Raw genomic sequence first — 28,000 nt, 5'->3', positions numbered from 1 at the left:
ATTTTAAGTGTATGTATATTGGTTATGCGATTTGTTGTTTGTTTTAATATACGTAGCGTTAAATTCTTAGCTGAAGAGTAATTAATTTCCATGGAATTTGAATGCTTTATGGTGCTCAGGTGCCGCCGGCGTTGTTGGACAGCTGCCCGGGCACTGAGAACTGCGGTCGAAAGTTGGCAAAGTTCCCAGCTGGTCCCCCCGTGAACGCCGGCAAGGTGGTGCCCTGAAAGCCGGCCGGAAATTGTGCCATCAATTGAGCTGAAAAGTCGAGAAAAACAAATGGGTTAAAAGCTGCCCAAAATGTACACATGGAGAGTTAGTGAAACCTACCCGCATTGGAGGCGTTGCCAGCGGTGGCAGCCAAACGCGATAGAATGGAACGCTCCGACATTTGCAGGCGTTGTGCTACTGGTGGTATGCGTGCCAGGGTGGCGGGCAAGCGCGAGACATCGCTCTTCATGTCGGACAGCAGCTCCTCCAGCTGGTTGAGCACCTTGTGCAGCACCGCATTGGCTGGCTTGTTGCCGGCCAGGGATTCCTTGCTCAGATGCTGGTGCGATTCAGCCAGGCACTCGACCTCGGCAAAGCGTGCGTTCAGCGACATAGCCGGATGGCTGGGGTCCTGGGCGAGATTCAAAAATGCTGCACGTCGCAGCTGCTCTTCAATGACCAGCGCCTGCTCCAGCAGTTTGAAGCGTCGTGCCAAGAACTTGTTCTTAATCTCCAGGAAATTACCCTTGCCCACGTCCATTTTGAACGGCTCGTTGATAATGGCAAAGCGTATATCGTTTTGAATGTCCTGCCAACGTCCATAGCCGTGTGTGACAATGCCAGCCAGCAGCCAGTAGTCATGGCGACGGTGCCAGATCTCGTATTCGCGCCCGGGCACAGCTGCCTTCTCTTCGTTCAGCCACAAGGTGTGCAGTTCAGTGAAGCCTCCGTCGGCAATGTTGAACATGAATTTGCGCTTCAGCACCTCGAGACTGTCCTCCACCAGCTTGCCACCTGCACCTGTGCCCGCGACAGCAGCACCCTTTTGATCCTTGGGCGAATTGGCATTGGCGCTGGCATTGGGCTTCTCCAGCTCACCGTCCTCCTTGACAATCATGACGTCATCGTCATCATCATCAATGATGTTTGTGGTGGTGGTGGTGGTGGTGGTGGCGCTAGACGGATTAGGTGCCGGCTTCTCCTCGCTTGCCTTCTCTTTCTCCTTTTCTTTGTCGTCGGTCTGCTCAGTCTTCGGCTCCTCCTTGGGCGTTGCCTCTGGCTGCTCTTTGCCCTCCTCCTTGGGCTCCACTTTAGGTGTTTCGCACTTCACGCTTGCCTCACCAGACTTGGTCTCAGCCTCAGCCGACTCTTCGGCCTTCTCTTGCTTAACAGTTGCATCGACCGCCTTCTTATCCTCCTCAGCATCCGATTCCGACTTGGGCTCCTGCTTCTCAGGCGTTGCCTTCTCTACAGTTGCCTTATCCTCGCTCTTCTCTGAAGCAGGCGCTGGACTGGGCGCTGCGCTTGTCGCAGGAGTCGCACTGTTGCTGGTCGTGGCACTCTCTGCCGGCGGCTTGGCTGCAGCTGCTGCGGCAGCATCAGCCGCAGCTGCCTCCTGCTTGCCAGCCGAACGCACCGGCTCGCAAGGCTTGAGTATCAGCTCTGGCATGCTGTAGTAGCCATTGATGTGCTCGAATTCCTGCACCTTCTTGCGTATTAGCGACATGACGCCAATGCGCGTGAGTACATGCTGACGGGAGAGTCCCTCCCGGGGTACGCCATCCGCAAAGGTCTCCGCATTGTCGGCGCCCGGCTCGCAGAGGTGCCGCATAAAGAGCGAGACGTAAGCCTTGAAGTTGCGCTCGGATTTGCCGCGCAGATCGCGCACCAGCCATTGCGAGTTGAATGCATCCTGAGGCGGCATGCCGTAACGCATGATGGCATTGAGGAAGCTCTTCCTCTGCCTGGCATTGAAGCCCAGCACCTCGATGTTGCCGCCAACACGTGCCAGCAGGGGAGGCAGCGGGCGATCGTCGCGTCGCTCCAATCGTCGTTTGGCCTTTCGCTCGCCGTTCTGCTCGTCGAAGTCGTCGTCGCCGCCATCCTCGTCGCTGCCGCCAGAGTATTCCGAGTTGTATTCGCTGCCATTGTCCTGCCAGTTGGTGTCGTCGCGTGAGGTGTCCGCCGCAACTACACCTCCGTCGGTATAGTTCACCTGCTTGCGCACACGCTTGCCCTTGCCCAGGGTGCGGCCCACATCCTCCTGATGCTGTTCGTAGTGGTGGCGCAGCAGCTTGACCCAGTAAGCGGGATCCGAGTTCTCGGCATCCTGCTTAATGATTTCGGTTTCCTCCTCTTCCTCCTCCTCCTTAGTGGCATAGGATGCCACCTTAAAGGAGGACAAATACTCATTCGCCCACGACTCTTTCTCCTCAATGCCGCGATTCGAACGATCGAGCAGCTCGGCCACGGCCTTGTCATCATAATGGATGGCCTCCTCTTTGTCGTCTTCCTTGAACAGATCCTCAGTGCCAAAGCGTAGAATATCGTCCAGTTCTTGTTTTGTGAAATTGGCTCCCTTGCCGCCCATGCCGGGACGCACCACCAGATGGGTCAACATCATCTTGCGTTTGGCCACCTGGGTGACGCGCTCCTCCACGGAGTTGCGTGTGACAAAGCGATAGATCATCACCTTGTTGGCCTGGCCAATACGATGGGCACGCGAGAAGGCCTGTATATCATTGTGGGGATTCCAATCGGAGTCGTATATAATGACCGTATCGGCGGTGGCCAAGTTAATGCCCAAGCCGCCGGCACGCGTACTCAGCAGAAAGACAAACTGCTGTGCTCCGGGCGCATTGAATCGATCGATGGCCTCCTGGCGGACGGTGCCCGTAATGCTGCCATCGATACGCTCGTACTTGTATTGTTCGCCCTCGAGGAAGTCCTCGAGTATGTCCAACATTTTTGTCATTTGAGAGAAAATCAGTACACGATGGCCCTGTGCCTTCAGCTGCTTCAGCATCTTCGAGAGCAGCACCAGCTTGCCAGCTGCCTTGGTGAGTGAATTGATCTCATAGATGCCGCCCGCAGAGGTGGGCGCATCCTCAGAGCCCGACGGGAATAGATATGGATGATTGCAGCATTTCTTCAGATCCATCATGATGTTGATCAGCGAGCAGGAGCCGCCGCCGCTCTTCGAGTTGAGTGCCTCATAGTTCTTGGTCAAGATAAACTTGTAGAACTTCTTCTGCATGGCCGACAGCTCGACACGCACAATGAACTCGGACTTGGAGGGCATGTTCTTCAGCACATCTGTCTTGAGGCGACGCAGCATGTGCGGGCCCAGCATCTCGTGCAAACGCTTCACCTGCTCCTCCTTGGACACGTCCGCAAACTCGCCCTGGAACGCCTGCAAATCGTTGAACTTATCGCGGCTCAAGAAGTTCAGCAAATGGAACAGCTCCTCCAAGTTGTTCTGCAACGGGGTGCCAGTAAGCAGCAGCTTGTAGGCAATCGAGTAGCTGTTCAGGATGCGGAAGAACTTGCTCTGGTTGCTCTTCAGGCGATGCGCCTCATCCACCACCAGCACTGCCCAGTCGATGCTGCCCAAGCAGGGGGCATCCATGGAGATCAGCTCGTAGCTGGTGAGCAGCACATTGAATTTGTATTGGGTGGTGCGCAGGCGCGAGACCTTTGTGCCCCGAATGGCGCCCTCCTCGAAGGTCAGCTCGTTTTCGCGAATCACGGCACGCGAGTCCTTATCGCCGATGTATGTGATGCAATAGAAGTCGGGAGCCCAGAGCTCGAATTCACGCTCCCAGTTGACCAGCGTGGAGAGTGGCACGGCCACCAGGAACGGGCCACGGCAATGGCCCTCCTTGTAGAGCGAATAGAGAAACGTTACAGTCTGGATGGTCTTGCCCAGACCCATCTCATCGGCCAAGATGGTGTCGATGCCCTGGCCCCAGCTGTAGCGCAACCAGTTAATGCCCTCAATCTGATAGGGATGCAGCTGCATGCCCGTATCCTCGAGGAACGCTGGCTGGCCCTCGTACTTCTTCTTCAAGTCCGTGGTTGGCTTCTCTGGCGGCGGTGTGTAATGCTTAACGGGACGATCCTCGTCGTCGAGCTCCAGCTTGTGCTTAGTTTTGCGACCCTTTTTACTCTTCTTGCTGCTGGAGCCACGAAACTGCTCCGAAGTGCACACTGCACGCAGATCCTGATAGTAATCGATGGCCTGTCGTAGGCCGGGTATATCGTCGCCCTCCTCCTCCCAGGTGGACTTGTCGTAGGGCAGCTCACGCCACTTCACCAGATACATGGTGCTTCCGTCGCGTGCCGTGCGATGATTGATGACACGCTGCACAATCAGCCACTCGGGCTTCACGCCATTCTTGTAGAATCGCTCCTCGAGGGCGGCCTCGTCGTCGTCGTCGTTGCCCTTCATGCCCACCTTGTCCTTGTGGCGCTGAATGCGCTTGAACCGGGTATCAGCCTCGTCCAGTGATTCCTCAAATTTGGGCGGCTCCTCCATATCGTATTTGCGCTGGAACGAGCGTATCATCAGCGGATGATGGACGTCCAGCTGCACCTCAGAGACCCAGTCGCAGTGCCAGTATGACATGTTGTGCCACTTGATGAAGTACTCGCGGACACGGCTGCCCTGCTTGGCGTTCTTCGAGGTGGATGCCTCGCTGCTGCCTCGACGCTGCGGGGCCCAACGCCAGGTGATGATCTTCTCGGCCTTTCCGATCAATGGAGGGCAGCTGCAACGCGGACACCGCCAATCACCGTCCGGTATGGTATCCAGCGGCGGATTCAAACAGAACGTATGATAAGCCGACGGGCAGGAGTCACAGCAGAGCAGCTCGCCGCCATCTTTGCACACGCGGCAAAACTCCTGATGCTCGTCGTCGTCCTCCTCCTCGGCTGCGCCGCCGTCGGCCTCGCAGTGGGGGCATGACCATTTACCCTCTGGCGGTTCGTCCAGTTCCGGCTCCAGGCAGACCAAATGGTAGGCGCGTGGACAGGTGTCACAGAGAATGATTTCGCCGCCCTGTTGGCACACCTCGCAGTAATCCTGATGCTCATGCTCGCCATCTTCGCCCTCGGGAAAGTTCTTTGTCTTCTTGATTTTGTTCTTCTTCTTGAACTTGTTGCCAATCTTGGTTTTGGCCTTCTTGCGCACAACTGGTGCTCCATCGTCCTGAGCCGCGGCTGCGGCATCCGCCTCTGCCGGTTGCTTAACCTTCTCCTTTTCTTTTTCCTTCTCATCGGCGCTATCATCCGATTTCTGCAGCATGCGCTCAAACTCCAAGTCGGAATCACGTTCGGAGGCACCACTTGCATCGGGCTCCTCGTCGGAACTGTCGCGCTTACGCTTGCCAAACTTGATCTTCAATGTGGGCACTTTGCCCGATGGTCGACGTCCCTTTTTATTGCTGCTACGTCCACTGCGCTTGCGTCGTGGCTTCTTCTCCTCCTCCTCTTCCTCTTCGTCCTCCTCCTCTTCGTAAATGTCGTCGGGTTTCTCGTTACGCGATGAGCGCGAAGAGCGCGGCTCATCAGCTTCGGGCGCCGCAGCAGCTGCCTGCGCTTGACCGCCCTGCTGCTCCTGCTGTATATGCGGATTACTCTCGCAGAACTCGCGCCACTTGGCAGCCACAAGCATCATCAGCTTGGGTGCAGCAATCTTCGGATTTTCCTTCTGCAATATGGGTCGCACGTGATGCATGAATGCCCTGTATGTGGTCAGGCTCTGCAGCTCCTCCTCGCTGTACTCGATCTCCACATCGCACACACTGAACGCCGAGCAGACGTCTTCCACAGAAGGCATGCCTACAATACATAGTTGATTAGTATGAATTAGCATACAGCTTTATTAAATTACAACTCACCCGAGGATGAAGATTCCTTCTCCTTTTGGGCTTGCTTCTCCTCCTTGCGCTTGCGTCCACGTTTCGATGAGGTGCTGGGATACTCCACCTCTTCGTCGTGCTGAACAAAATCACTGTCCTCCTCGCTCTCATTCTTCTTACGTTTCTTCTTTTTGCGTCCCTTTTCCTCGCCTTTTCTGGTCTTACGCTTCTTGCCCTTCTTCTTCTTGCGATTATCCTCCGGATCGTAATCATCATCTTCGTCATTCTGCACATTTGTTAATGTGTTATACATATATTTATACTTGTATATGTTATGATTATTATCTACTCACATTGGGCTTCAGTGGGGCATCGGAATCATTGGAAAGCTCTGCTACCTGAGCATTGTCCTCAACTGCCTCTTCCTCTTCTACAAGTTGTAAGTAAAATAAGTTATCGATTAGTGACTGTGTTTGTAAATCTATCGCATAAGCGCGAACTCATGCAAGTTTTACCGTGGTACATGTTCAAGCGAAAAGCTGCTCAAATTAGAATCTTCAAAACAAGCGACGATGTGACCTAATATTCCAATTATTAAGTAAATATGTACCCAGACAAAAATATATAAATGAATTTCTCCAATCAACTTCCATCCAAAGACAAATAAAAATTTCTTTGCTTTCGACAGTTCACAACTCGTTCATAAAAATAATAAGAAATACGGGTGTTTTTTTTTCGATTCAATATTTTATTTGACTCTATTTTTCTTTGCTTTTTTTGTTAAGTTTTTTTTTCTGTTTTGTTTTTTTTGTTTTGTTTGTCGCCTTAAGAATTACTAGTATATAACAATATCTCATTTTTTTTAAGATTTTTAATTTTGCTGGTTTTGTCAGCGATTTTGCTCTTAAATTTACAATAATAATAAGTTTAATAATAATAATAATAATTTTCTCATGTCTCTTGATCTGGTTTTACTCCTTTTCTCCTTGCGGCTTACATAATCTTTATTTATCAATAAGTTTTTTTGTTGTTTTTTAAATTGCAGTAGATTAGTTTATATATGTATTTGCGTGTGTGATTGTGTATGTGTGTGTGTGTGAATTTTTGCTTTGTGTGTGGTGTGTGGGCGTGGCATTTATGCGTATAAAACTAGTAAGTTTCCCCAATCTTCTCTTCTTTTCACTTATCAAATGTCATTGTTGTATATAGGTATATAGTTTTTTTTTTTTTTTTTTGTTTCCTTTTGTATTTGTATATAAATTGTATATATGATTTTCAATTTTGTTATTTTTTGTAATTGCTAGAAATCGATTTTAAACGCATGATTTTTGCAACTTGATCTCATTGTTTCATTTGATTTTCCCTTTTCGTTTCGTTTGTTTTGTTTTCTTCTTTATTTATCCTCCTCTCCCTACTTCCTTAATATGGTATATAAAAAATATTTCAACGAAATAGCTAACAAAAAACTTGTCGGGTTTTTCATTTCTGTTCTTTACTTAAAAATTTTTGTGTGTTTGCATCTTTCAATTACATTTCTTTTAATATTCTTTGTGTTTTGTTTTTGGACACGCTAGAGTGTTTCAGCAAATTATTTTGAATAATTTCTCAGCAAAATATTTGACTTGACATTTTGTTTCCTTAGACATACATATTTTTAAGGAAGCGTCTGTAAAGGTGCTTTTTAAATTGTTGACTAAAACTAGAAACAGCTTCTTTGTATTCACGTATTTTTTCTTTTATTCATTTAATTTTTTTTTTTTTTTTATTTATTTGTGGCCGCATAGCTCTGAAATACAACCGCACAATCATGTCTATAACTCATTTGATTAGTAGATTTTGTATTAACTTTTCTTTGTTTTGAGCAAAAATTTGTCTAAAGGCAAACGAAACAATACATAATTGTTTAAATAGCTTGATTTTCGGATTTAAAAATGAAAAAAACAAATTAGCGCTATTAGAATTCACGGAAACAAAAATTATATATTTTAGAAACACACAAAAATATATATTATATAACAAAAAATTAACTAGTTATACAGAAGAAAAAAAAACATTAAAAATTAAATGAATTTTTGCTACACAAGCTGCTACAATTAAGAAAAATTAACAAGCCGTTTAAAAAAGTTCAGTCTATTGTTAAAGAGGCACGCCCGCATGCAACACCACAAGAAAATATACGTAAATGTGTGTGGATGTGTGTGTGTCTGTGTCAGCTGCATAGGTGCAAGACTAAAGAAAATTGCTCCGGGCCCACTGTGCAAGCATTAAATCATGTTGTTGTTGCCGCTGTTGTTTCTGGTATATCAGAGTGCATGGGTTTATGGATAGTAGGAAACAATCATAGTTAACAATGAAGCCGTCGTGTATGAGTGTATGTGTGTTTGGGTGTTTATAAACATAAAAGGAAAACAGTTTAAAAAATAAAAAAGGTTTCTGTTGCTTTCAAATGAAGAAACATACGCTCTTTTTCTCTGTCTATATATGTATATATAAAAGTATATATTTAAAAAGTTGCTTGAAATAATATTTAAATTATTATTACACACAAAACGTAAAAATCAAAGAAAAAACAAATATAAAACGTATTACATTGTTTACATTCACATATATCGAAAAATTGATTTCTTGTTCATAAAAATATGCGTGTTTCTACGTCGCTTTTTGCATACAGTTGTTTCTTCTTCTTCTTTTCTTTTCGTTTGTTTTGTGTTTCATTAACATAACTTTAACATTTTTTTGTTGGTTTTGTTTTTTACTTTCTTAGTACATTTTTCTTTAGAACGCTTAGGTTTTTTTTGTAGTTTTTTGTTGTTGGAGTTGCTTTTACTATATTAGGTATGTAATACGTATATATATACATATATTTATACACATAAATATACATATATATATACACATATACATAAATTTATATAATAATATATATTTATTTATAATAGTTTCTTTTTTTGCCTTTTTACATTATTTTGCAACTGCAGCTGCAGTCGCTGGTGTTTTTGTTGTTGTTTTGTATCGTTTTATCAAGAAGTAGCTTTGTGTTGTTGCCGATTGTTGTTGTTGGATTATTCATTTAATCAGTAGCGTTCGTCATCATCAGTATTGGAGTTGGAATCATCGCAATCATCGTCATCATCATCATCATTGGAATCGGAGCTGCCAGAACTGTCATCCGAATCGCTCTCGTGGCTGCCGTTGTTAATGTTAATGTTGTTGTTGTGATTGTTGTTGATGTAATGTTGCTGTGCTTGCTGTTGCTGCTGTATCGTTTCCACTGCATGATGTTGCTGCTGTTGCCGATGCTGCTGCTGCTGCTGTTGCTGCTGCTGTTGCTGGTGTTGGAGATGTTGCTGTTGCTGTTGCATGCTGCTGCTTTCCGCTAAACGAGCCGTTGCTGCTGCGGCTTCGGCCTGCACTTCAGCTGCAGTCGGTGGTGGTGCGGCTGCTGCTGCCTCTGGCATTGTTGAGGCTGCTGCCGAACGGCAAATCAAAGTCTTGTCGTAGTCCATCACCAGCTGCTTGATGTACGCCAACTTCGCGTGCAAGTAGTCAAATCTAAGCTTGTCGTTGTGGATGTTGCGATCGCTGTTGATGCGCTCGTATTCGCTGACAATCTGGCGCTTGATTTGATCGTAGTCGCCGCCGCCGCGTCGCCGGGCGCCCTCCAAGCGAGTGGACAGATCCTGGAAACGATTGCGCACGTCCTCCACGCTGCTCAACAGTTTGCGGTACTCATCATAGTCGCTCTCAAATTCAGTCTTGTAGCGTCTGCGCACCTCCAGCGTGCGTATGGGCGCATATTGGCTGAAGTCATAACGGGGCGCGGCATTCGCATCAGCGTCCGCTGTTGCCGCTGCGTACGCATGCGCAGCCGCTGCCAGTTGCTGTGTGGGCGATGGATGTTTCGCAGTGGTTCCACTTGATCCAGATTCGCGATTATAATGATAAGGCTGCTGCTGCTGCAGTTGCTGTTGTTGTTGTTGTTGTTGTTGCTGCTGCTGCTGCTGCTGTTGTTGGTGATGATGATGGAGCTGTTGCGCCTGCACAGGCGCTGGCAACTGTTGCTGTTGTTGGTGCTGTGCATACATGTTGCTGCTGCTATTACTGCTGCTGCTGCTGCGCTGCCGTTGCCCGTTGCTGCTGCTGCTACTCGTGCGCTTCTTGCTATTGGACGCGGCATGTGTGTTGTTGTTGTATGAATTGTACTCATCGTGCGCATTATTGTTGCTGTTGCTGCTGCTGCTGCTGTTGAAGCTGTTCCGTTGCTGCTGCTGTTGATGCTGCTGCGTTGCTGCTGTTGGCGTCGACTGACGTACAAAACTAGCAGTCAACTTGGGCGGCGTTGTTGACGATTTGCGACTGTGCGCCGACTGCTGCTGCACTGTCGACGACTGGCGACTGTTGCGCTCCTGTTGAGTCTCATAGCCACTGGAACTGCTCGAGTTGCTGCCCGTCGAGTTGCGCTTGTCAATGGGGCCGCCGATGGTCGTGCTTTGCTTGGATGAGCTGCCGCTGCCACGTCGACTGTTGCTGTTGCTGCTGCTGCTTCGTTGCTGATGTTGCTCCCCAGCAGCTGCTGCTGTCATGCTCCTAAACTCGTCCATGTTGTCCAGCACGCTGTATGTTAAGTCGCTGCTGCTGTGATCCTCCAGCTGTGGCTGCTGTCGCTGCGGCGGCGTATACGCAGCCGTGCGATTGCGATACGATGAGCCCGAGGAGTTGCCCGAGGGGCAGCCAGCGGACGACGAGGAGGACGATGTGAATTGTGGTCCCGCCTCCCTTGTATAGTGACTGATGCGCTGCTTTTTCGGATGCACCGTACTGAACATTTCGTCGTACTCAATGCTGCTCCGTTTCAGGCTGTTGCCACCGATGATGCCGCCTGGTCCGCCGCTGTGGCTGCCCATTTGCGGTACCACATTCGAAGGCATGCTGAGCAAGGGCGGCGGGCTACCTGTATGGGTGGACGTTGGACTTTGGCCGGAGGTCGAGCTGCCTGCATCGGAGCTCATTGGAGGCGTCAGATTCTGTGGCTTGCGACGCTTCAGTTGCTGCAGTTCCTGCTCGCTGAAGAACGGCCAGTTCTCATCGACATCGTTCCACATCTGGCGCCTCAAATTGAAGGTATTGTGAGACATGGTGCTTATATCCGTGAGTATATTGCCAATTAGATTGCGCTCCCGATCCTTGATACCCTCGTTCTTGAGGCGCGCGTAAAGCTCTGGTTTCTTGAACGGCTTCAATGCCAGCAAATGTATTAATCGCTCCCGTATGCTGCGCCGCGATACATCGGACATTTTGTTGCCATTGCCACCACCGTTGCCGCTCGCACCACCCGATTTGGTGTTGCCACTGCGCGAATTGCTGCCGCTGCCGCTGCCGCTGCCGTTGAGCATCTTATTGCGTCCATTGCTGCTGTTACTGTTAAAGGATCCACCCAGCGCTGTCCCCGTAACTGCTCCTGCTGTTGTGCTATTGTTGTCTCTCGGCGAGCTGCCGCTCAGCGCATAACCCTGGGAGATACCATTGGCAAATGTGTTGGCCAGGGCTGTGCTGCGGCTGCCATTGACTGTGCCGCTGGCACCCAAAATATTGGGATTGGGCGAGCGTGAGGCGATTGATGTTGTTGCTGCTGCTGCTACGGATGTGGCTGCTGTTGCAACTGATGATGACGTCAGACCATTAAATGGCGATGAAACTAACTTACGACTATTGTTACTGTTAAAACTATTGCTGCTACTGCTGTTGCTGTTGTTGTTGTTCCCACTGTGATGTGAAGATGCCGACGGCGGCTTCTTCACCTTACGCCCAATATCCGATTGATTTGGCTTGATCTCCCGTATACATTTGCTCTTCTCCGTCTCCTCAACTCGAGCCATTTTCGAGCGCGTCGTGTCGTAGACATCATCGTTGGCATGGATACGCATGCGTCGCGCCAATGCTCCAAGCACATCGAGCTCCTGCTGCTGCTGCTGTATGCACTCCAATGTGCCCTCCAGATCGTCAATGGTAAAGCCAAACTTGCGTCCTGCTTCCATCCCGTTCCCGCTGCCGTTATTAACAGAATTGCTGCTATCGCTGCTGGGCAGCGGGAAGTGGATGAAGCCAGTGTTGCCATTGCATTGAATTTTGGCACATTGGCCGGGCGCCAATCGTTTGGCATTCTCATTTCTTTGATACTCCTCGATGGCACGGTAGGCAGAGTCGGTAAGCTTGAGGAATATGTACTCCTTTGTATCATCGGTGTAACGGTGGCTTTGTGACATACCATAATTGCCGGACGAGAACGAGACATTGGGCAGGCATTTTGTTGATGCAATCGAATTGCTCATAACGTGTCCGCCCCCCACAAAAATGCTCTTCTTGATGATGTGTGGATGTGGATCACAATGTTAATGCTAATTTTGTCTAATTACTTGAACTACTCTCTCGTTAGTTGCTTTTGTTTAGTTAAGTTGGCTGCTTAGTCGTTGTGACGTTGCGTGGCGAATGGCAAAAATTTGATTTTGTTTTGTTTTCTTTGTATGGTTGTTTTTGGCTGGCGCGCCAGTGTTGCACAATAAATATTTTTAAAAGGAAGAAACTTATGGAAGTAACTTTAACTGGAAGTTGTTTTGTTTGTAATTCTTGTTGTCGAATGCACTTTGATTAGAGATGTTGTAGAATTTTGAATGTTGCTGCTCCTGTTGCTGCTGGCACCACTCCTGATCTCAAATGTGACGTAGAACAAGCCTGGGGCCCAATGGCAATTGATTGCTGTTTCAGTTTCTGTACAATTTAATAATGTTTTGTTGTTTAGTATGTTGTAATCGCAAGTAAAATTTACGTTGTTGCTAAGACGTGAACCGAACTAAATGCATTGCTTTACATGCATAGAAAACACACCACACATTAACACAAGTACAACCAACTACATATATGCGTATGTAACTGAGCTCGCTCTCTTGAGAGTTTTGAGCTGCGCTACAAACTTGCTTCTGTTGTTGTTATTGCTTCTGCTGCTGCTGCTGCTGATGTTGCGTTTCTTTTCTTTTAATTTTTGATTTGAAATGCAGGCACGAATACAAATACATTCACAACTCTTAATAATTTTGCTGTTGCTTGAGAATTTCACTTCCGTATACATAGGTATCATTTCTCTCTTCTTTTCCTGCTCTCTCTCTCTCTCTCTCTCTCTCTCTCTTTCTCTATCTCTGCCTCTTAACTTTTGTCAAGTCTGGCTCGTATTTATTTGCACTCCACGTTGTTGCAGCTCTATTTGTGTGCTACTTGCAAATAACACAATTTCTTTTGTTGAATAATATGGTATGTATTTTAATTGGGTTAAGGTAGGCATGTATGCTTGTACTCTTGTTGTTGCTATTGTTATTCTTCTTCGTGTTGTTGTTGCTGCTGCTGCTGCTAATTTGCCATGTTGGTGTGCGAGGCGTGCGAATGGCTGTTGTAACTTTTGCTTGAGTTGAAAGTATGACTCCTGCGCCAGGTGCTCGCTCAACTTGTGTCAGTGTATGACTTGAAGTTGCGTATGTGTGTGAGCGCTCAAAAGTCAGGCGGCGGCGACGGCGGCAGCCACAAGCAAAATCAAAGACAGCAGAGCGAGCAATCAATGCTGTTCGTACACATATGCACACGCACACACCCATACACTGTCACATACACCAATATGGACACACGTCGCTTGACTGTTTTTGGATGTGTGTGCGCGCTCGCTGGTTTGTTGGCTTTGCTCTCTTGCTCTCGTCGATCGCAACGTGTAGAAGCGGGACAACTGCTGTTTTGATTGGCACTCACTGTTTCTGCTGTTGTTGTTGTTGTTGCTGCTTGATCTTTTTTTCTTTTCGCTTTTTTAATTTTTGCTAAAAATCATCTGTGTTTGTACGTTGATTTTTTATATACATATTTTTTTCTTCTGCTGCTTATTATATTTTTTGTCCACTTCTATATTAGTTGCATATACATATGTGTGAATATCTCTTTCTTTGCACACGCACACACTGCCACTATCTATGTCGAAAATTGTAGGCACAGAGTTCACTCGAAATAATGTTAAATATTTAATGCCTTTTTACCACTTTTTTTTGTCGTTGTTGTCTTTCATTTACACATGTGTGCGTGAGTATACACTTGTATATAGAGATATGCATGTATTTTGGGTTTTTACGCCAACACTTTTACTCAAGGCATTTTTACTGAGGAATTTTGCTTCGTTATATTTAATCAACCCATTTGTTGGCACACTGGAATTCAGTAATTCATTGTACTATTCACGCATTATGCCTTTTGTTTTGTATGCAACTATATGCATTGTAAAATTGCAGTTTATTTCCTTTTTCACATGAATTTTGCTCGTGTCTGTGTGTCCAAGGTATCTTAATCAACGTACAAAAGGTATCTGCTAAATGAAATCGAAACGAGTTGCTTTCAAGTGGTTGCCGTTGCCGTTGCTGCTGCTGCTGCTGTGCACTCGTTTATTATTACACCGCTCACCACCGCCCCGTGGACAATGCTAAGACAGCGACGTCGACGAGTGTGACGCGACGGAGTAGATCAACAGCAGTAGTCGTTGTCGTTGTCGTGTCTCTCACACACATATACTATACGCACGCATACATGCACTCCTGTGTACGCGCTCAATTTGGCGCTCTTTCGATTTACTCTCGCATGCTCGCTCGCTCGCTCACGCTGTTCAGTCTTGAAAATCAGCGACCAAACAACATCTCGATGTTTCGTTTGAAATACGTACGTGCCTTGTATCACTTGCTGTGGCTGCTACTACTGCTGGTGCTACTGCTGCTACTACTACTACTACTACTATTGCTGACAATCATTCGTTGTTGTTGTTGTAATATAGTTATTATGGAAGTGAAGCGGAGAGCAAAACTGAAAACAAGTTTGCAATTTAATGTGCGCACTTGGCACTCTGCCGCTGGCCGTTGGCCAGTCCGTTATTCGCATTGGTCTACGCTCTTTGCTTTGCGTCTCTCTTTTAATCACACTCTTTGAGAGCGAACGAAATGCGTTGAGTCTATGTTTTTCTTGAAAAGCAATCGCTTATCTTCTCACATATATATATATGTATATACATACATATATTAAATGTGTTCTTTTTTCTTTTTAAAAATACTTGTGTTGGTGTGGGTATGTCTATCTTAAAAAGCTTGCGGCCCGTTGCACGTCTGAGCAAAAACTTAAAAACTTTAGCTTACTTGGTTCTTGTTGCTGTTGTTACGGTTGAATGTATACGTGTGTGTATTTATCTCACCCACTGTTGGAAAAGCTGCAGGCGTACGTAGGGGCACGCGTCACAACAATATAGAAACAAAATATTTAAACAAATTGTAATAAAGCACAAGTCGCAACTACACAGGTACTTACAATATAGGTATGCTTTCATGTGTGGTATTTACATTAAAAAGTCAATAGTGCTTTGTAGATTTCAGTGACTTTATATCGGTCTGATGTGTTGAAACAGCTGTTCTGAACTGACACCTGCGCCCTGTAATTGTATGTGTGTGTTGTTGCCTTGCTGCTACCACGTCACACAGAGTATAGTTCTGAATTCCTTTGTTGTTGTTGTTGTTTTAGTTCTTGGTCTTTTTGGACTGTTATTTCTCGGGCACAACGAGCGCAGAAAACCTTTCACTGCCGCCCCGCGCACAACCAAAAACACAACAGCCAGACAGGCAGGCACAATCAGCTGTGCTCTCGCTGTTCAGCCGAACAGTGTTGAAAACTGTGCGTATATATCGCTTTGACGGGCAATCGATAGGCAAGTGTGTGGTTTATTATTTCTTTAATTTATAGCTTTTCAATTGGACGATGGCTTTATAGTTGTATATGTAGTTGATATTGCTCGATGGTTGTTCTAAAAAAAATAGTTTCCAGTTGAAGTGAAAATCACTTTTATGCGTACACGTGTTTTTACATACTTTGTTATTCTTGTTGCTGCAGCTTGATAAATATTTGATTAGTAGTTGTTTAGTTATTATTGAAGTTGTGCTTTTCTCAATTTCTGATTTGTTGCTTTTAATAAAAACTATGCGTTTGCTTTAAGTTTCACTCTAAATTTTTATGGAAAATAAATTATATTCACAATTGTCACCGATTTAGATTTTTTAAACTTAGGTGGGTTTTCGCTTCCTTCCGTCAGTAATAGTTATCGAATTATGTTTGTCAGCATTTGTTCACTTGTTTTGTGTATGTTACGCGCACGCGATCATACGTTTCAGTTACGTACAGCACAGCTGTTTTATGTTTACGTTGCACACCGTTACGTGACAAAAACTTCTCTTAAGCGGCTCTCTCGCGCGACCTCTCTCTTGCTCTGTCTCTCTCATGCACAGAGCAAGCAAAAGAGCACACGGTTCGGACACCCGATTGTCATTTTTCAGCGTGCTGTTCATTTTTGTTCACTTTTGACATTTTTGCATACGAAAATTTTCCGCTTTCAGGTAGATTTACCGAAGGCAGAGATCTTAGCCGATGCGCTTGTGTATGACTGAATGTACGTGTATTTTGTGCCTATGTATGTTGGTGTTAGTAATTTAGTCGTGTGCTTGTTGGTTCGTGTCTGTCGTGCCTGATTTTCGTTTTTAGTTGGCCCGTGTGGTGGGCTTATCTCTTATTTGTTTTGTGCTAGGAATTTGAGCTATACCACACTTGGAAATATATACATACATACATATATGTATGTACATATATTCACATATACATGGAATATGTATTATATTACGCTCTAAAAAAACATTCACTTTAAATACACCTTGAGGACTTTTTACATTAAGTCAGTCAGTCACAGGAAGAAAATCTGGCAGTCAGGTTCATCGCAGCTGTCCAAGTGTCAGCAAAACAAAACAATAAAATTCAGGTAAACTATGTTTGTCTCTGTTTCGCATATATCCGTCTTGTTGATCACTGGGAAATGTATGTGTGTGTGAGTGCTTTTGAGTATGTTTGTATTAGTTGAGTCAAACAGGATGAATTTAACGGCCGGCCAGCCAGACAGCCAATCCGCAAAATTTGTTGAAACCCATAAAAGCAGAACAGGCAGACTCACTAATAAAAGTTTTGAGCCAAGGCAACATTTTGAAGTTCATTTAAAAACAAACAACAATATAATAATTTTGCCCCTGGTTTGACGGCGTCTGCGTCAGTGTCAGTGCATGCCAATGCGTGTATGTGTGTTTCTCAGTTCCAATAACAATTTTGCAGTCAACGTTAAACAAATTAGCCGAATAAAAAACCCACGAAACTTAAAATGAAGAAACAACAACAATAATAATAATACAATTTCAAGTTTGAAGCGGGCGACGACGTTGTCGGCGGCCATTTGTTAAAACATTGTTCGGAGGAGGAACGCCGCTTAAATAGCATTGAGAGCCCTGCCTGGCGAGCGAAAGGCCAATGCACTGCGCGTGACGACAACGACACGAGACAGCCAACAGAGGAGACGCAATGTGCCTGTGCCTGTGCCTAAGCCTTGGTGTGTGTGTGTCTCCGAGTGCATTTGTGTTTGTGTGATGAGGACGAGTTCACGCAGCCAACAGCTGGCCGCAGGCTTCATGCAGCAGAACAGGAGCAACAACCACCGAAAAGAATTATATGTATGTATGTATATGGAGGAAACCTATGAAAAACGTGAGAACGTGTGCAACGGAATGCTCGAGAAAAAGGGCGGTAGGAAAAATCTCACACGTTTCACAAAAAAAAATTGAATACATTCGTACGTAAATGCTAGTGCACAGACACACAAACATACCCGAGCAGCTGACAGCTGTGCAGACAGTTTTTGCTTTGTGTTACGCTTGTTTATAACAACAAAGACAACCAGCCATTGATAACAATGTCAAATGCGCGAAAGTGAAAGAGGGAGAGGGACAGAGAGAGCGAAAATAACACTAGCAATAATCGGGGCTATCTTTGCACCGGCGGCGTTGCCACCTTCGCCAACCCGATCGAAATTCAGTTAAATCGATAAACAGACAAACCCACAACAAATCGCACTCAAACGCACTACAAAACGTATGCAACTCTGAAAGGCAATCACACACATATATGCACAAGCATATGCAAAATAAGTGGTATACCGTATGTACTCAAATACGTGCAAGCCATATAAAACTTACATTTTATAAATGTCCCACAGCAACAAAGACTGTGACCAACTGCGAACAGATGTTCAAAAATCGAGTAGAAATGCGACAAAAAACGAAATGGTTTTACACGATAAAAAGAGGGCGCGCTGTGAAGTGCATGTCTCGCGCTTGACATAACTACATACATATAAAATTGTCCAAACATGTGTGTGTCCATGTTGGGTGTAAAACGAATAATCAATTGTCGCAACAAAGATAAGTAGCAGCCGACGCGACGCTCCACTCTCACTCTCTAGCTGTTCTCTCTTACTCGCTCTCACCCTCTGCCTATACATCGGTAATTGGCCACACGGGAATCCCAAATTGTCAACATGAGCACTTTGTATACGGTGCATTTTCAATAGCAACAACAATTGCGGCAGTAGGCAACATACCAGACGCACGCACACAGCTGCATAAATGCATCAATACATAGTATGTCTATATATGTATATACATATACATACATATATAGTATGTTATGGCAATATTTTGAATTTCGTTTATTCAACGCTTGCTATTTTTAGCCTAGAAATAGCAACAACAGTATTATAAAGAAAATGTGACTCACTGAGCAAGTATCACACAATTGTGTGAAAATACGCATTTATTTATTTTCATATTGAGAAAGGCGTTAATTTTGCCTACTGATGAGAGCGCGTCAGAGCGTCCCTAAATTATCGATAAATATAAATGCAACAAATAGGCGAACAAAGATGATTGCAAGTCGTGATTGTTGGTAATTACTCTGTAATCGGCTATTCTTTTTTAACTCTATGTAATTTTCAAAATTATTAAATCTCACGTTATAGATATGTATATTTTAAGCAACAGACTATCAGCTATCCTTCACTCTAAATAACTACTCAGGCTTTATGGTATGTACAGGGTGTTTCAATGCCGATAAGCTTTCACAACGCAGTTGTGTGTGTTATTGCTACATACATATGTGTGTATGTATGTACATGCATTAATAATTAAAAATGAATCATAATTCGAACTAGAAGACACAACTCTATAAATGTGATTCCCCGGAAAGAGCTGGCACATTTTCCTTTATTTATGTATGAAATAATTGTCAACATGTAAAGCTTATAGCCCGAAGTGAATCCCACTTATTTACGATATATACTTTTTGGAATTTCTTAAAATTCGGCCTTAAAAAGACTGCAATTATCTAAGTATTTACTAAAGATTGCCTTAGAAAGAATAGCAAACAAAGCTGAAGGCCAAGGTAATTAAGACAGTTTACTTTTATCGTATAAACCCTATCAAAGAACAAACTTCATAGCACACTCTCGAAAAAAGGGAAACGAAAATACATACATACATATAAACACAAAGCAAAGGGGTACAATGAACTGTGGCCCAAGCGGACTCTGAATTTGCCCCCGCAAGCCAACACACAATATTGAAGATCTCACTGAGCAACAAAATAAAATAAAACACCAGAAAAAAAACAAAAGCAAATGGCTTGTTCTCGAACTCGTCAAACAAACGTTCAATGACCGATTTAGGCAACAACGTGATAGTCATTGCATAATTTTTTATTTTTTTTTTTTTGCAAATTTTTTCAAATTTACAACGGAAATGCGTTTTCCCACCTTTCTCTTCCTTATGTTCGTGCTAAAACAACAAATTTTACAAAAATAATTGTAATCAAAATTAACAACATTGACCATGGAATGGGCACAAAACCAAGTTTTCCATTTATTTTGATAAGATAAGATGTTCTTTCAATGGACATTCTAATCTTATTAATTAAAAAAGAACCGAAAATTTAAGAGCAGCTGTGATTGTCGATTAGGAGACGGAGAGTCAGAGACAGAGAGAGAAAGAGAGAGAGAGTGAGAGAGAGAAAGAGCGGGAACGAGAAAAGAAAGAAAGACGTAGAGCGTTAAGCTAAGCTTCGAATGAATTTTAGATTTTTAATTGGCTGAAGGTGCTTGTTTTTTTATTCATTAAAAACGGTTAACAATTAATAATTTATGAAAAAAAAAGTATAAAAACCTGTTCAAAAAATATATTTTCTTTAGCAAAATCTATGTTTATAAATTCAAAAATTTAATATTTCATTTTTCGTATATTTAATATAATCGCAATTTTCTGTTTCTCTTCCTTTCTCTATCTATAAGAATATATCATTATCAGTTGATATCAGCTGATATTCAAATTCGCAATAATACCTCGGAGTTTTGCTAAAGGTATATTTGAAATAAATTGAATGCTCAAAATGTTTTTCAAATGATAATAAAGGTATTTACTATATTTGCGTCAATGCAGACTAATTACGTTGACAACTGGTTCGAAGCTTATGGACTTGTTTGTTTCCCAATTAAGTGGTTTTATTTTCAGTCTTGAAAGCCAAGACTTAAATAAAATTAATAAAAAACAGCGAACTACTATTATTGTTCAATTTGTTGTTGTTTCGTAATGCTGGCCGATCGATCGGCCCATCGATATCTTCTGCCGCTTACACATATACATACATAGGCACAGCTAGGTAGATGTGAATGCTAATCAGCAACAACACCCAAAAGTAAAACATAAAAATAAAACCCGATTAAAACAAAAAAAATACAAAATAGCTAGAAGGCTCAAATCGTAACCAAGTCAGAGCTGCTGAGAGAAGTGAACGAATGAGCGAGAAGCGACTCTCGCGTCTATTAAGTGGAGTGAGCGGCAAAGCAACAAACTAAAGCTCAAAGCTCTGCAAGCTCTCAAAAACTTGTCTTCCCAGATTCAGTTGGATTATTTCTTCTTATTAGAGCAAGAGCGAGAGGCAAGACGAGCCACGACAGAGACAGAGATGGCAACGTTGGCAATTTGGAACTGGACTAAAAACGGACACCAAGCAGACAGCAAAAAACAAAATAAAAATCAGAAATAAAGCAACCAACATACAGCCGTTAACTGAACTGAGCCACAGAGACTGGTATTCCCCCAGCCAGCTAGCTTGTCAATTTCTTGCCTCTATACTTACGTATACATATACATATTTCATATATACACATACATGCATACAAATATATTTTCATTTTATATTCGGCATTATATTATAGCTATATCTTTTAAAATGACTGAAGGTCAGCCAAATTGAGCGTACAATCAACTTTTTTTTCAAAATCCATTAAACATTTATTTGTTGTTTGTTACTGTCCCAAATAAGAATGCATTTTGCATACATACATATACATACATTATTAATTAAAAATGTTCAAAGTTTACAAGACTTCACATTTTCGAAAAAAGCTAATATTTAGCAAATTTTTATAACTCATTTGATATGTATGGTTTATCTTCCGCAGAATTTCGAACTCGGCTTTAGGGAATATATTTGTTTTTTAATGAGATGTACATATGTATATTGTTTTCCATTTGTTGTGTCTGTGTAGCCATGTATTCAAACTTTAAAAGTAGAACGTTAATGTTAAAGACCTTCGTATTATTGGCTTTTTATGTATCTGTTCTCAGATGGTCTTCAGACATAAAAAACTAAATTTAAATAAGCTTACTGTTGAGAGATCTTAGAAAAAAGCGATTTATCGAATCGTTATTCGAACTAAAAATATACTTAATAATTATTTTAATTTTCAGAAACAATAAAATATGAGAAGTGAACTTAAAATGCGATTATACTGGGCTTCACACAGAAGAATTAAATAAAACAAAGCAATGCAACCCAACCCACAACAATGTACAACAACAAGACAGTCAACCAATAAGAAACCTCGGTATGCAAGTGGAAAAAAAGATACGAAAATTATATAAACATTATAGGCAGCTACGGGTGCATGACTAAACCAACCGCGAAACAGAAACAGCAACAGTAACAACAGCAACAACAGCCATATGTAACAAGTCGGGTGGCTCTACAAAAACGAGGGCCGAGCACCACGAAAAATAACAGTAACAACAACAGTAATGTGCAGCTCTTGTAAGCTCGTTGTTTTGCTTTTGGCTGGAAATTTTAATATTGTGGACAACATAAAACTATGCCAAAGTTAACGAAGGACTTCAATAATTAAAGCTTAGACTCAATATTTCATTTCAGCGCACACTGAAAGTCATGCATGAATTCATCTATTAGTCTTGATAACGAACAACACTCTTCAAACTGACTATTTCGAATACTGTCCTAATGAGCTAATATCACTGATAGCACTGATATTGTATTGAAAATCGAGCTCAAACTAATTTATCGCGAAAGTTAACTGATGAAGTGACAAACCCATAACGGTAAAATGCTTACCTTCCTATTCACATAGAGAAAATATTGAAAAACATAAACTAGGCTGGTCTTAGTTCACACAAAAAATTGCTCTATATAGAACATGATAGCAATTAAAAAACTATTGAACCAATTAAGCAAAGTTCTATTTAAAAACAAAATCAACAACAAACCATGCTTTCCAGCGACATACATGTACAAAATGCGGGCGTGTTTGTGTGTGCCTTTGTGAGGGAGAGCGACGCTTTTAATATACGTAAAAACGCATGTAAGTATTGGTATGTAGGTGGTGAGAGCGTGCAAAACCACAATGGCGACCAAAATAGTCAAGCAGACAGGCCCACGGGAACGAGGCACCCGGCACACATGCATACATACATATATAAGTAGTATATATTATATGTATTGTATTTCCCTATATTTATGTATATACATAAAAATATAACCAATTGGAAGTTTGTGGCATATTCGCACTCTTGCACCCTCGATGCGTAAATATTCCCATAATATGCAAACATTAATGACCTTCACTTTCACCTTTTTTTTTTGCTGTTATGGAGGGCTAAGGCCAAAACAAGGTACAATAAGAGAATTATTACGTTCCTTGACCTAATTTTTGTGCATTAAAAGGAATGTAATCAACACTAGAATAAAACTATATCTACAAATTTCAATGAATATCTAAAAACAATTTTGAATTTCCGATTAACGATCATAGTTTAATTTTGCCCTATTTATACATAGTTGATGAATGTTCGTATGTAATTACAAAATATCAATAGTTATTTAGTTAAGCGGTGTATTAGAGCGAGTTGAGAGCGTCTGTATGTGCTACACATATTCATGTACATATGTACATGTACATACCATACATAAATATTTGTGACAAATCAACTGAAACAACAAAAGTAAAGAGCACTACTGTAGCTTAATACTCTTACATACATACACACAGAAATGTACGGTTGCTGTTGTGCACGTACACATATATACATATGTATATAACGAGAAGCGATACGGCCTTCTCCTTCTCCGCTCGTGATCGAGCAACAACACAATTACAGTAAATAGGTGAAAAAGACAACAGCGCGTAGTTGCACAAATATAAAAAAAAAAAGCAACCGCAAAGCACAGACACACAATATACATACATACATATACAAGGTATTACGGTAATCAATGTCAAACGCTGCCGATTTCATTCGCATGCACAACAAGCAACAACAATATCCGTCTGTCTGTCTCGCTGTATTTTTGTGTACTTGTACAATACAAAAGCAATTTAAGAGCAATAGCAACTGACACAAAGCACACCACATACACACATACACTTGCACATGCCTATACAGATTCGCGTTAAATACAACTAAAAATCAAGTGAGAAATATCCCCTACAATACAGCATCGTTGGGAGAGCCATTCTCTGAACTAGACACGGACGTGTGGATAAAATATTTGACGGAAATTCCAACAAAATAAAATTATTTGGAATAAATCATATTACCATTACTAATTTTTTCAGCTTAGCTTAGCAGGTTGCCCGCTGTTTTAACATGCCTTTTTTTTACAATTTAGATCGTTTAAGCTCAAGTAAACTTTTTAAATGCCAACTTTAAGCACTCAACTACATGTACAGAAAATAATACCACTTGTTGTTGGCTGCTTCTTGTTTTGGCATGATTAAATGCAATATGTGCGAGCGTGACAGCATCACAATGCATGACTATCAACGCTGCTACTTGCTCTCTGGCATGCTCAAAAGCAAGGCAAGATCCGATACACACACATATATATATATATATGTATATATATATATATAATACTTTCACTTCTTGTATTGAATTTAATTTTGGTTGGGGCGCCACGCTGGTGTTTTTGTAGTAGTTTTTATATTTTTTCAACAGATTTATGCAAGTTTTCTGTTTGTATATACTTACACACATGCACACGCGCCAGCTTGTGTGTGTAAATGCGTGTGTTTGAGGCCCTCAGCAACAGCGAGCGAAAATACAAATTATAGAAAATCAGTGTCTCCACACACAAATGACAAAGGTAGGTAAAAAAAAAGCTGCTTTCGTGTGTGTGCAATGTGATCGAGATATGCATTTGAAATTGGGTTATCGAAACAAAAAGAATATCGAAATGCCTACAATTTGGATTAATTTGAGATATTTTAAGTTATTCAAAAACCAAATGACCTTTAGCTGTTTGACCTTAAACGTGATCTTTTGTTTTTGATTCCAAATCAATAAATACCTCGGAAGATGAATAAAATCAACGAACATTTTGTATATTTTAATTTATTATTTCATTTTCCTGTTAATTCAGCAGCATTTAGCGAAAAGTGCACTGAATGCTTATCTACGCAAGCACAAAGTACACAAGTAACAACTACATGCGTCAAAGCACTTGGTACTTGGCACCTGGCATATGGAGTTGCATTTACACTCACATTTTGTGTGCTGAGAGAGAGCTCGCTGTTCTCTTTCCTCCTATTTAATATGTGTATCAGTGTATATTCTAAGCAATATCGGCAAACAACTGGGCTGCACTCACATGAGACGCTCCCACCACTCAATCTCCTTCTGTCGCTGTTTCTCTCATTTTTGGGAAGTGGCGCGTTTATGCTTGTGGTGTCAGTCCCTCTCTCATTTACTCCTAGACGTTTCAGCAATTTATGAAATGTTAAATCAATGTGTTTAGCCAAAACGTATATATATGTATATAGAATAGAAGCACTTTCTTTTTATTAACAACCAACAGCTCAGCAGAGAAAAGAGAAATTATAATAATGAATGAAAAATACACAAAAATTCATACAAATTAATTTGAGTGAAACCCTATATTTTTTTTTTTATTAATTTGTATTTATTTTTTCTATATTTGGCGTGAATTAGGCCTTGCACGATATAAAATCCCCTCTCATACCATAGTCTAATGCGCGCAGACAGCTGTTGGAATGCCGAGTTGTGAAATAAGCGAGACAATTCAATGAGAGAAAAGAGAGCATATACTGACGTCACGGCGAATGCACTGTTTGTTATTGTTATAAGTAATCATTCTACATCCATTTCAACAATTTACATAGACCGACTATCGATAGGTGGCTATTTAATCGATATAACCCTAAACAAAAACAACAAAGGGATGTGCGCGCACATCACACGTTCAATTTAGATATGGAAAATTGCTGCCCACATACAATACCTAGCTCCAGCTAAATGCAACAGTGTGTGATGGCAAGGGGATATTCATGAAAAATTTAAAATAGTAAACGTCAGCTACCGAGTGAAAGGAATATTGTAGATTCACATTATTCTTTTATTATATATTTCCGAGCCGGCGTAGTTCTGTTGTTGTTGTTGTCAACATTCCATCGAATTTTGTTCCCTTTTTTACCACCCTCGGTTGCTTACTTTGTGTGTTCGCCTCTTTTTCTTTTTTTCGTTATTTTAAAGTTGAAGCACTTTTTTGCAATTGTTATACATGCACAAAACTTGATATTGCTGACGATTTATTCATGTGTTTGTTGTTGGAAGTATAATTATTTATAAATTAATTGAAATCGCGCAAATAATGACGGCGGCGGTGGTGTTGGCGACATCGACAGCGGCTGATTTTCGTCGGCGACAAGACGACGACGACGTTGAGAGAGCGGTTGGTTGACGTTTTTGGTGGTTGAGCACGAGCGTGAGCGAGACAGGGCGACGACGACGAGGACGAGTGCTGCTGGAGCGCGCGCGTGCATAACACACACGTATATACAATCCACACATACATATACCTTTCGTACATACAAATGTATGTATGTGAGCTTCTTCGCATTGCGAGGGAGCTGCTGCTCTTGCCGTACACAAGCGAATCAACTCTCGCACGCAAGCAGACGACAGAATATATGTATGTATTTGCATGTATGTACATATGTATACACTTAAATAAAATATAATACACGGCTACGTTAATGATATTGAACGGCGACTTTAAATGTAAATGGTGGCAACTGCTGTGTCACATTTAAACGGACAGATTAAACGTCGTTCCGCCCAAGACCCAAAAGTGGAGAAATCAATCAACAAAGTAAAACACGACATAACGGGAAGAAGCGGAAACCAGAATATAAATTTAATATTTTCCATATTGGACACATTTCAATTTTATTTTGCATATGCATATGTATGTGTATATTTCTCTCATTTTTTCTTACACAATATTTTTTTAGATATAGATTGCAATAGTTTTCACACACTTTTAATTTTACACTTAATTGAGCTCTTGTTGCTGGCTTAATAATGCACGTATTCCCCTTAAGTTAATTTTCTATAATTTACAAATGTAATTTTAACAAAAAATTTTCTTAGTCAAAGTCAGAAATCACGTCATGGCTGCCACGTCCAAGCAACAATGAATCGTAAAATTTCCAAAGCAGCCCACTTCACGCGGCGTTATCGTCGGTTGCGGTTGCGAGTGCGTTTGTGAGCTGAGAGAGTGAACGAGTGTTACCGACATCGCGCAAGTGCAGTGTGTACACACGAATATTTCACATAAATATTCTCCCCCCATACAAAATTATATGGGATAGAGCGAGCTAACTATATTGCACAAACATCAGAATTACCAATAATTTGCAAATAAATGCAAACACTTGTGCCCATATAGCTGGTATTATTTAGTGCCACATTTAATCCAACGAACGGTAGTTTTTCAAACAATACTTTATTTAAAAATTAAAATTGAATACGAAATTTATCAATATACCATTTCATTTGGTATATAAAAAAACGATTCTTTTGCGAGAAATGTTTCATGTAAAATTCATTCCTAGCTACGAAAAAACCACATATGGTTTATAATACCAATCACCCCAATAATATTGATTCATACAATATTACTAAATATAAGTCTTATCTTTTCTAATATCAGCATTTTTCTATTATTTCTTATTTAACACGATTTCTTCGAATCGCGCGCTCATTATTTCGAACAGAAAGAACGAGCAAAACAAGACGGTAAAACATATGTTTTGTGCTCGCCAACACTTTTTATGTGCGAGCGAGATGGCTATATACCGAATCGGAGCTGCATTTGCGAAACATGGCACACAAAATGCAATAATAAATTTGTCTAGAATGAAGGAGACAAAAATTGGAGATATCGCGCGTCATATGTAAAATTTCATAAAATATGTAACAATATACCGCTACAACAAATGAAACATCATTCCCTAATGTAGATAATAGACAATCACAACAAAAACAAATGAAAACAATAATAAGAAAAACAATGTAGCGCGGCAACGGCAACGAGACATCGTCGGCAGCCGCTGACGCCTGCTGCTCGATTGAACATGACCACGGTTTGGTACTCTGATTCTGCCGAAAAATTTTCAGCATAATAAAAAGCATATAAAAACTTTGCACTCACCTTGGAAATTATCATCATTCTCTTCCTCTGATGCCATGCTTGCAGTTAAATGCAACTTTTTACCGTTTTATGCACAATAAAAGCGCCTAATTTTCACAACAAATAATTAAGCACACACAGACACGACGAGAAAAAAAATATACGAAACGCTTCTCCATAGAGATGGGAAAATATCGATATTTTGAGAGAATCGATAGTTTATTTATTTATTATTTTGTTTTGTAAAAATTGTATCATTACAAAACTCAACTTTGTTTTGAAGAGAACCCAAAGAAAATGAATGAAGACTTATTAAAACACAACAAAATCTAATATTTTATAAATTAGATGATTGAGCCACAATCGATAGCTTCGGAGACTGCTTC

General features: G+C 42.1%; 2 protein-coding genes and 1 long non-coding RNA gene across 5 annotated transcripts; 1 reads left to right on the top strand and 2 right to left on the bottom strand.

The window, feature by feature from the left end:
• Nucleotides 1-30: 30 nt before the first annotated feature.
• On the bottom strand, nucleotides 31-27,798 carry Mi-2 (chromodomain-helicase-DNA-binding protein Mi-2 homolog). The gene is made up of 5 exons (XM_018101094.3): nucleotides 27,636-27,798; nucleotides 6,206-6,282; nucleotides 5,892-6,138; nucleotides 331-5,832; nucleotides 31-258 (listed from the first exon to the last, which is right to left on the bottom strand). Exons 1-5 carry the CDS (start codon nucleotides 27,670-27,672, stop codon nucleotides 116-118), a joined length of 6,006 nt encoding a protein of 2,001 aa, XP_017956583.1. The 5' UTR covers nucleotides 27,673-27,798; the 3' UTR covers nucleotides 31-115.
• Su(Tpl) (Suppressor of Triplolethal) lies at nucleotides 7,094-26,737 on the bottom strand. Of its 3 annotated transcripts, none has more exons than XM_089260598.1 (5): nucleotides 26,419-26,737; nucleotides 15,779-15,910; nucleotides 15,221-15,714; nucleotides 15,056-15,126; nucleotides 7,094-12,617 (listed from the first exon to the last, which is right to left on the bottom strand). In XM_089260598.1, exon 5 carries the CDS (start codon nucleotides 12,179-12,181, stop codon nucleotides 8,927-8,929), a length of 3,255 nt encoding a protein of 1,084 aa, XP_089116724.1. In that variant the 5' UTR covers nucleotides 12,182-12,617; nucleotides 15,056-15,126; nucleotides 15,221-15,714; nucleotides 15,779-15,910; nucleotides 26,419-26,737; the 3' UTR covers nucleotides 7,094-8,926. The 3 variants fall into 3 exon arrangements, with proteins under 3 accessions (XP_089116724.1, XP_089116723.1, XP_089116725.1); XM_089260597.1 differs by having other exon boundaries at nucleotides 15,225-15,714; XM_089260599.1 differs by having other exon boundaries at nucleotides 15,225-15,714; nucleotides 26,461-26,737.
• LOC149091483 (uncharacterized) lies at nucleotides 22,933-24,492 on the top strand. The gene is made up of 2 exons (XR_016196887.1): nucleotides 22,933-23,980; nucleotides 24,119-24,492. It is a non-coding gene; the product is annotated as an uncharacterized LOC149091483 (long non-coding RNA).
• Nucleotides 27,799-28,000: the final 202 nt, after the last annotated feature.

The sequence above is a fragment of the Drosophila navojoa genome, chromosome 4, assembly GCF_054131105.1.
Source record: "Drosophila navojoa isolate 15081-1374.11 chromosome 4, UAZ_NAV_1.0, whole genome shotgun sequence".
In the NCBI taxonomy this organism is placed as follows: Eukaryota; Metazoa; Arthropoda; class Insecta; order Diptera; family Drosophilidae; genus Drosophila; species Drosophila navojoa.
This window is presented reverse-complemented; position numbering and strand designations above follow the sequence as displayed.

Bases quoted from the DNA above. Each gene is read 5' to 3' on its own strand.
- Mi-2 (XM_018101094.3), bottom strand. From the start codon at position 27,672: ATGGCATCAGAGGAAGAGAATGATGATAATTTCCAAG. The intron at 6,283-27,635 runs GTGAGTGCAAAG...TACAACTTGTAG, and splicing joins GAATGATGATAATTTCCAAG to AAGAGGAAGAGGCAGTTGAG. The intron at 6,139-6,205 runs GTGAGTAGATAA...ACAAATGTGCAG, and splicing joins ATGCCCCACTGAAGCCCAAT to AATGACGAAGATGATGATTA.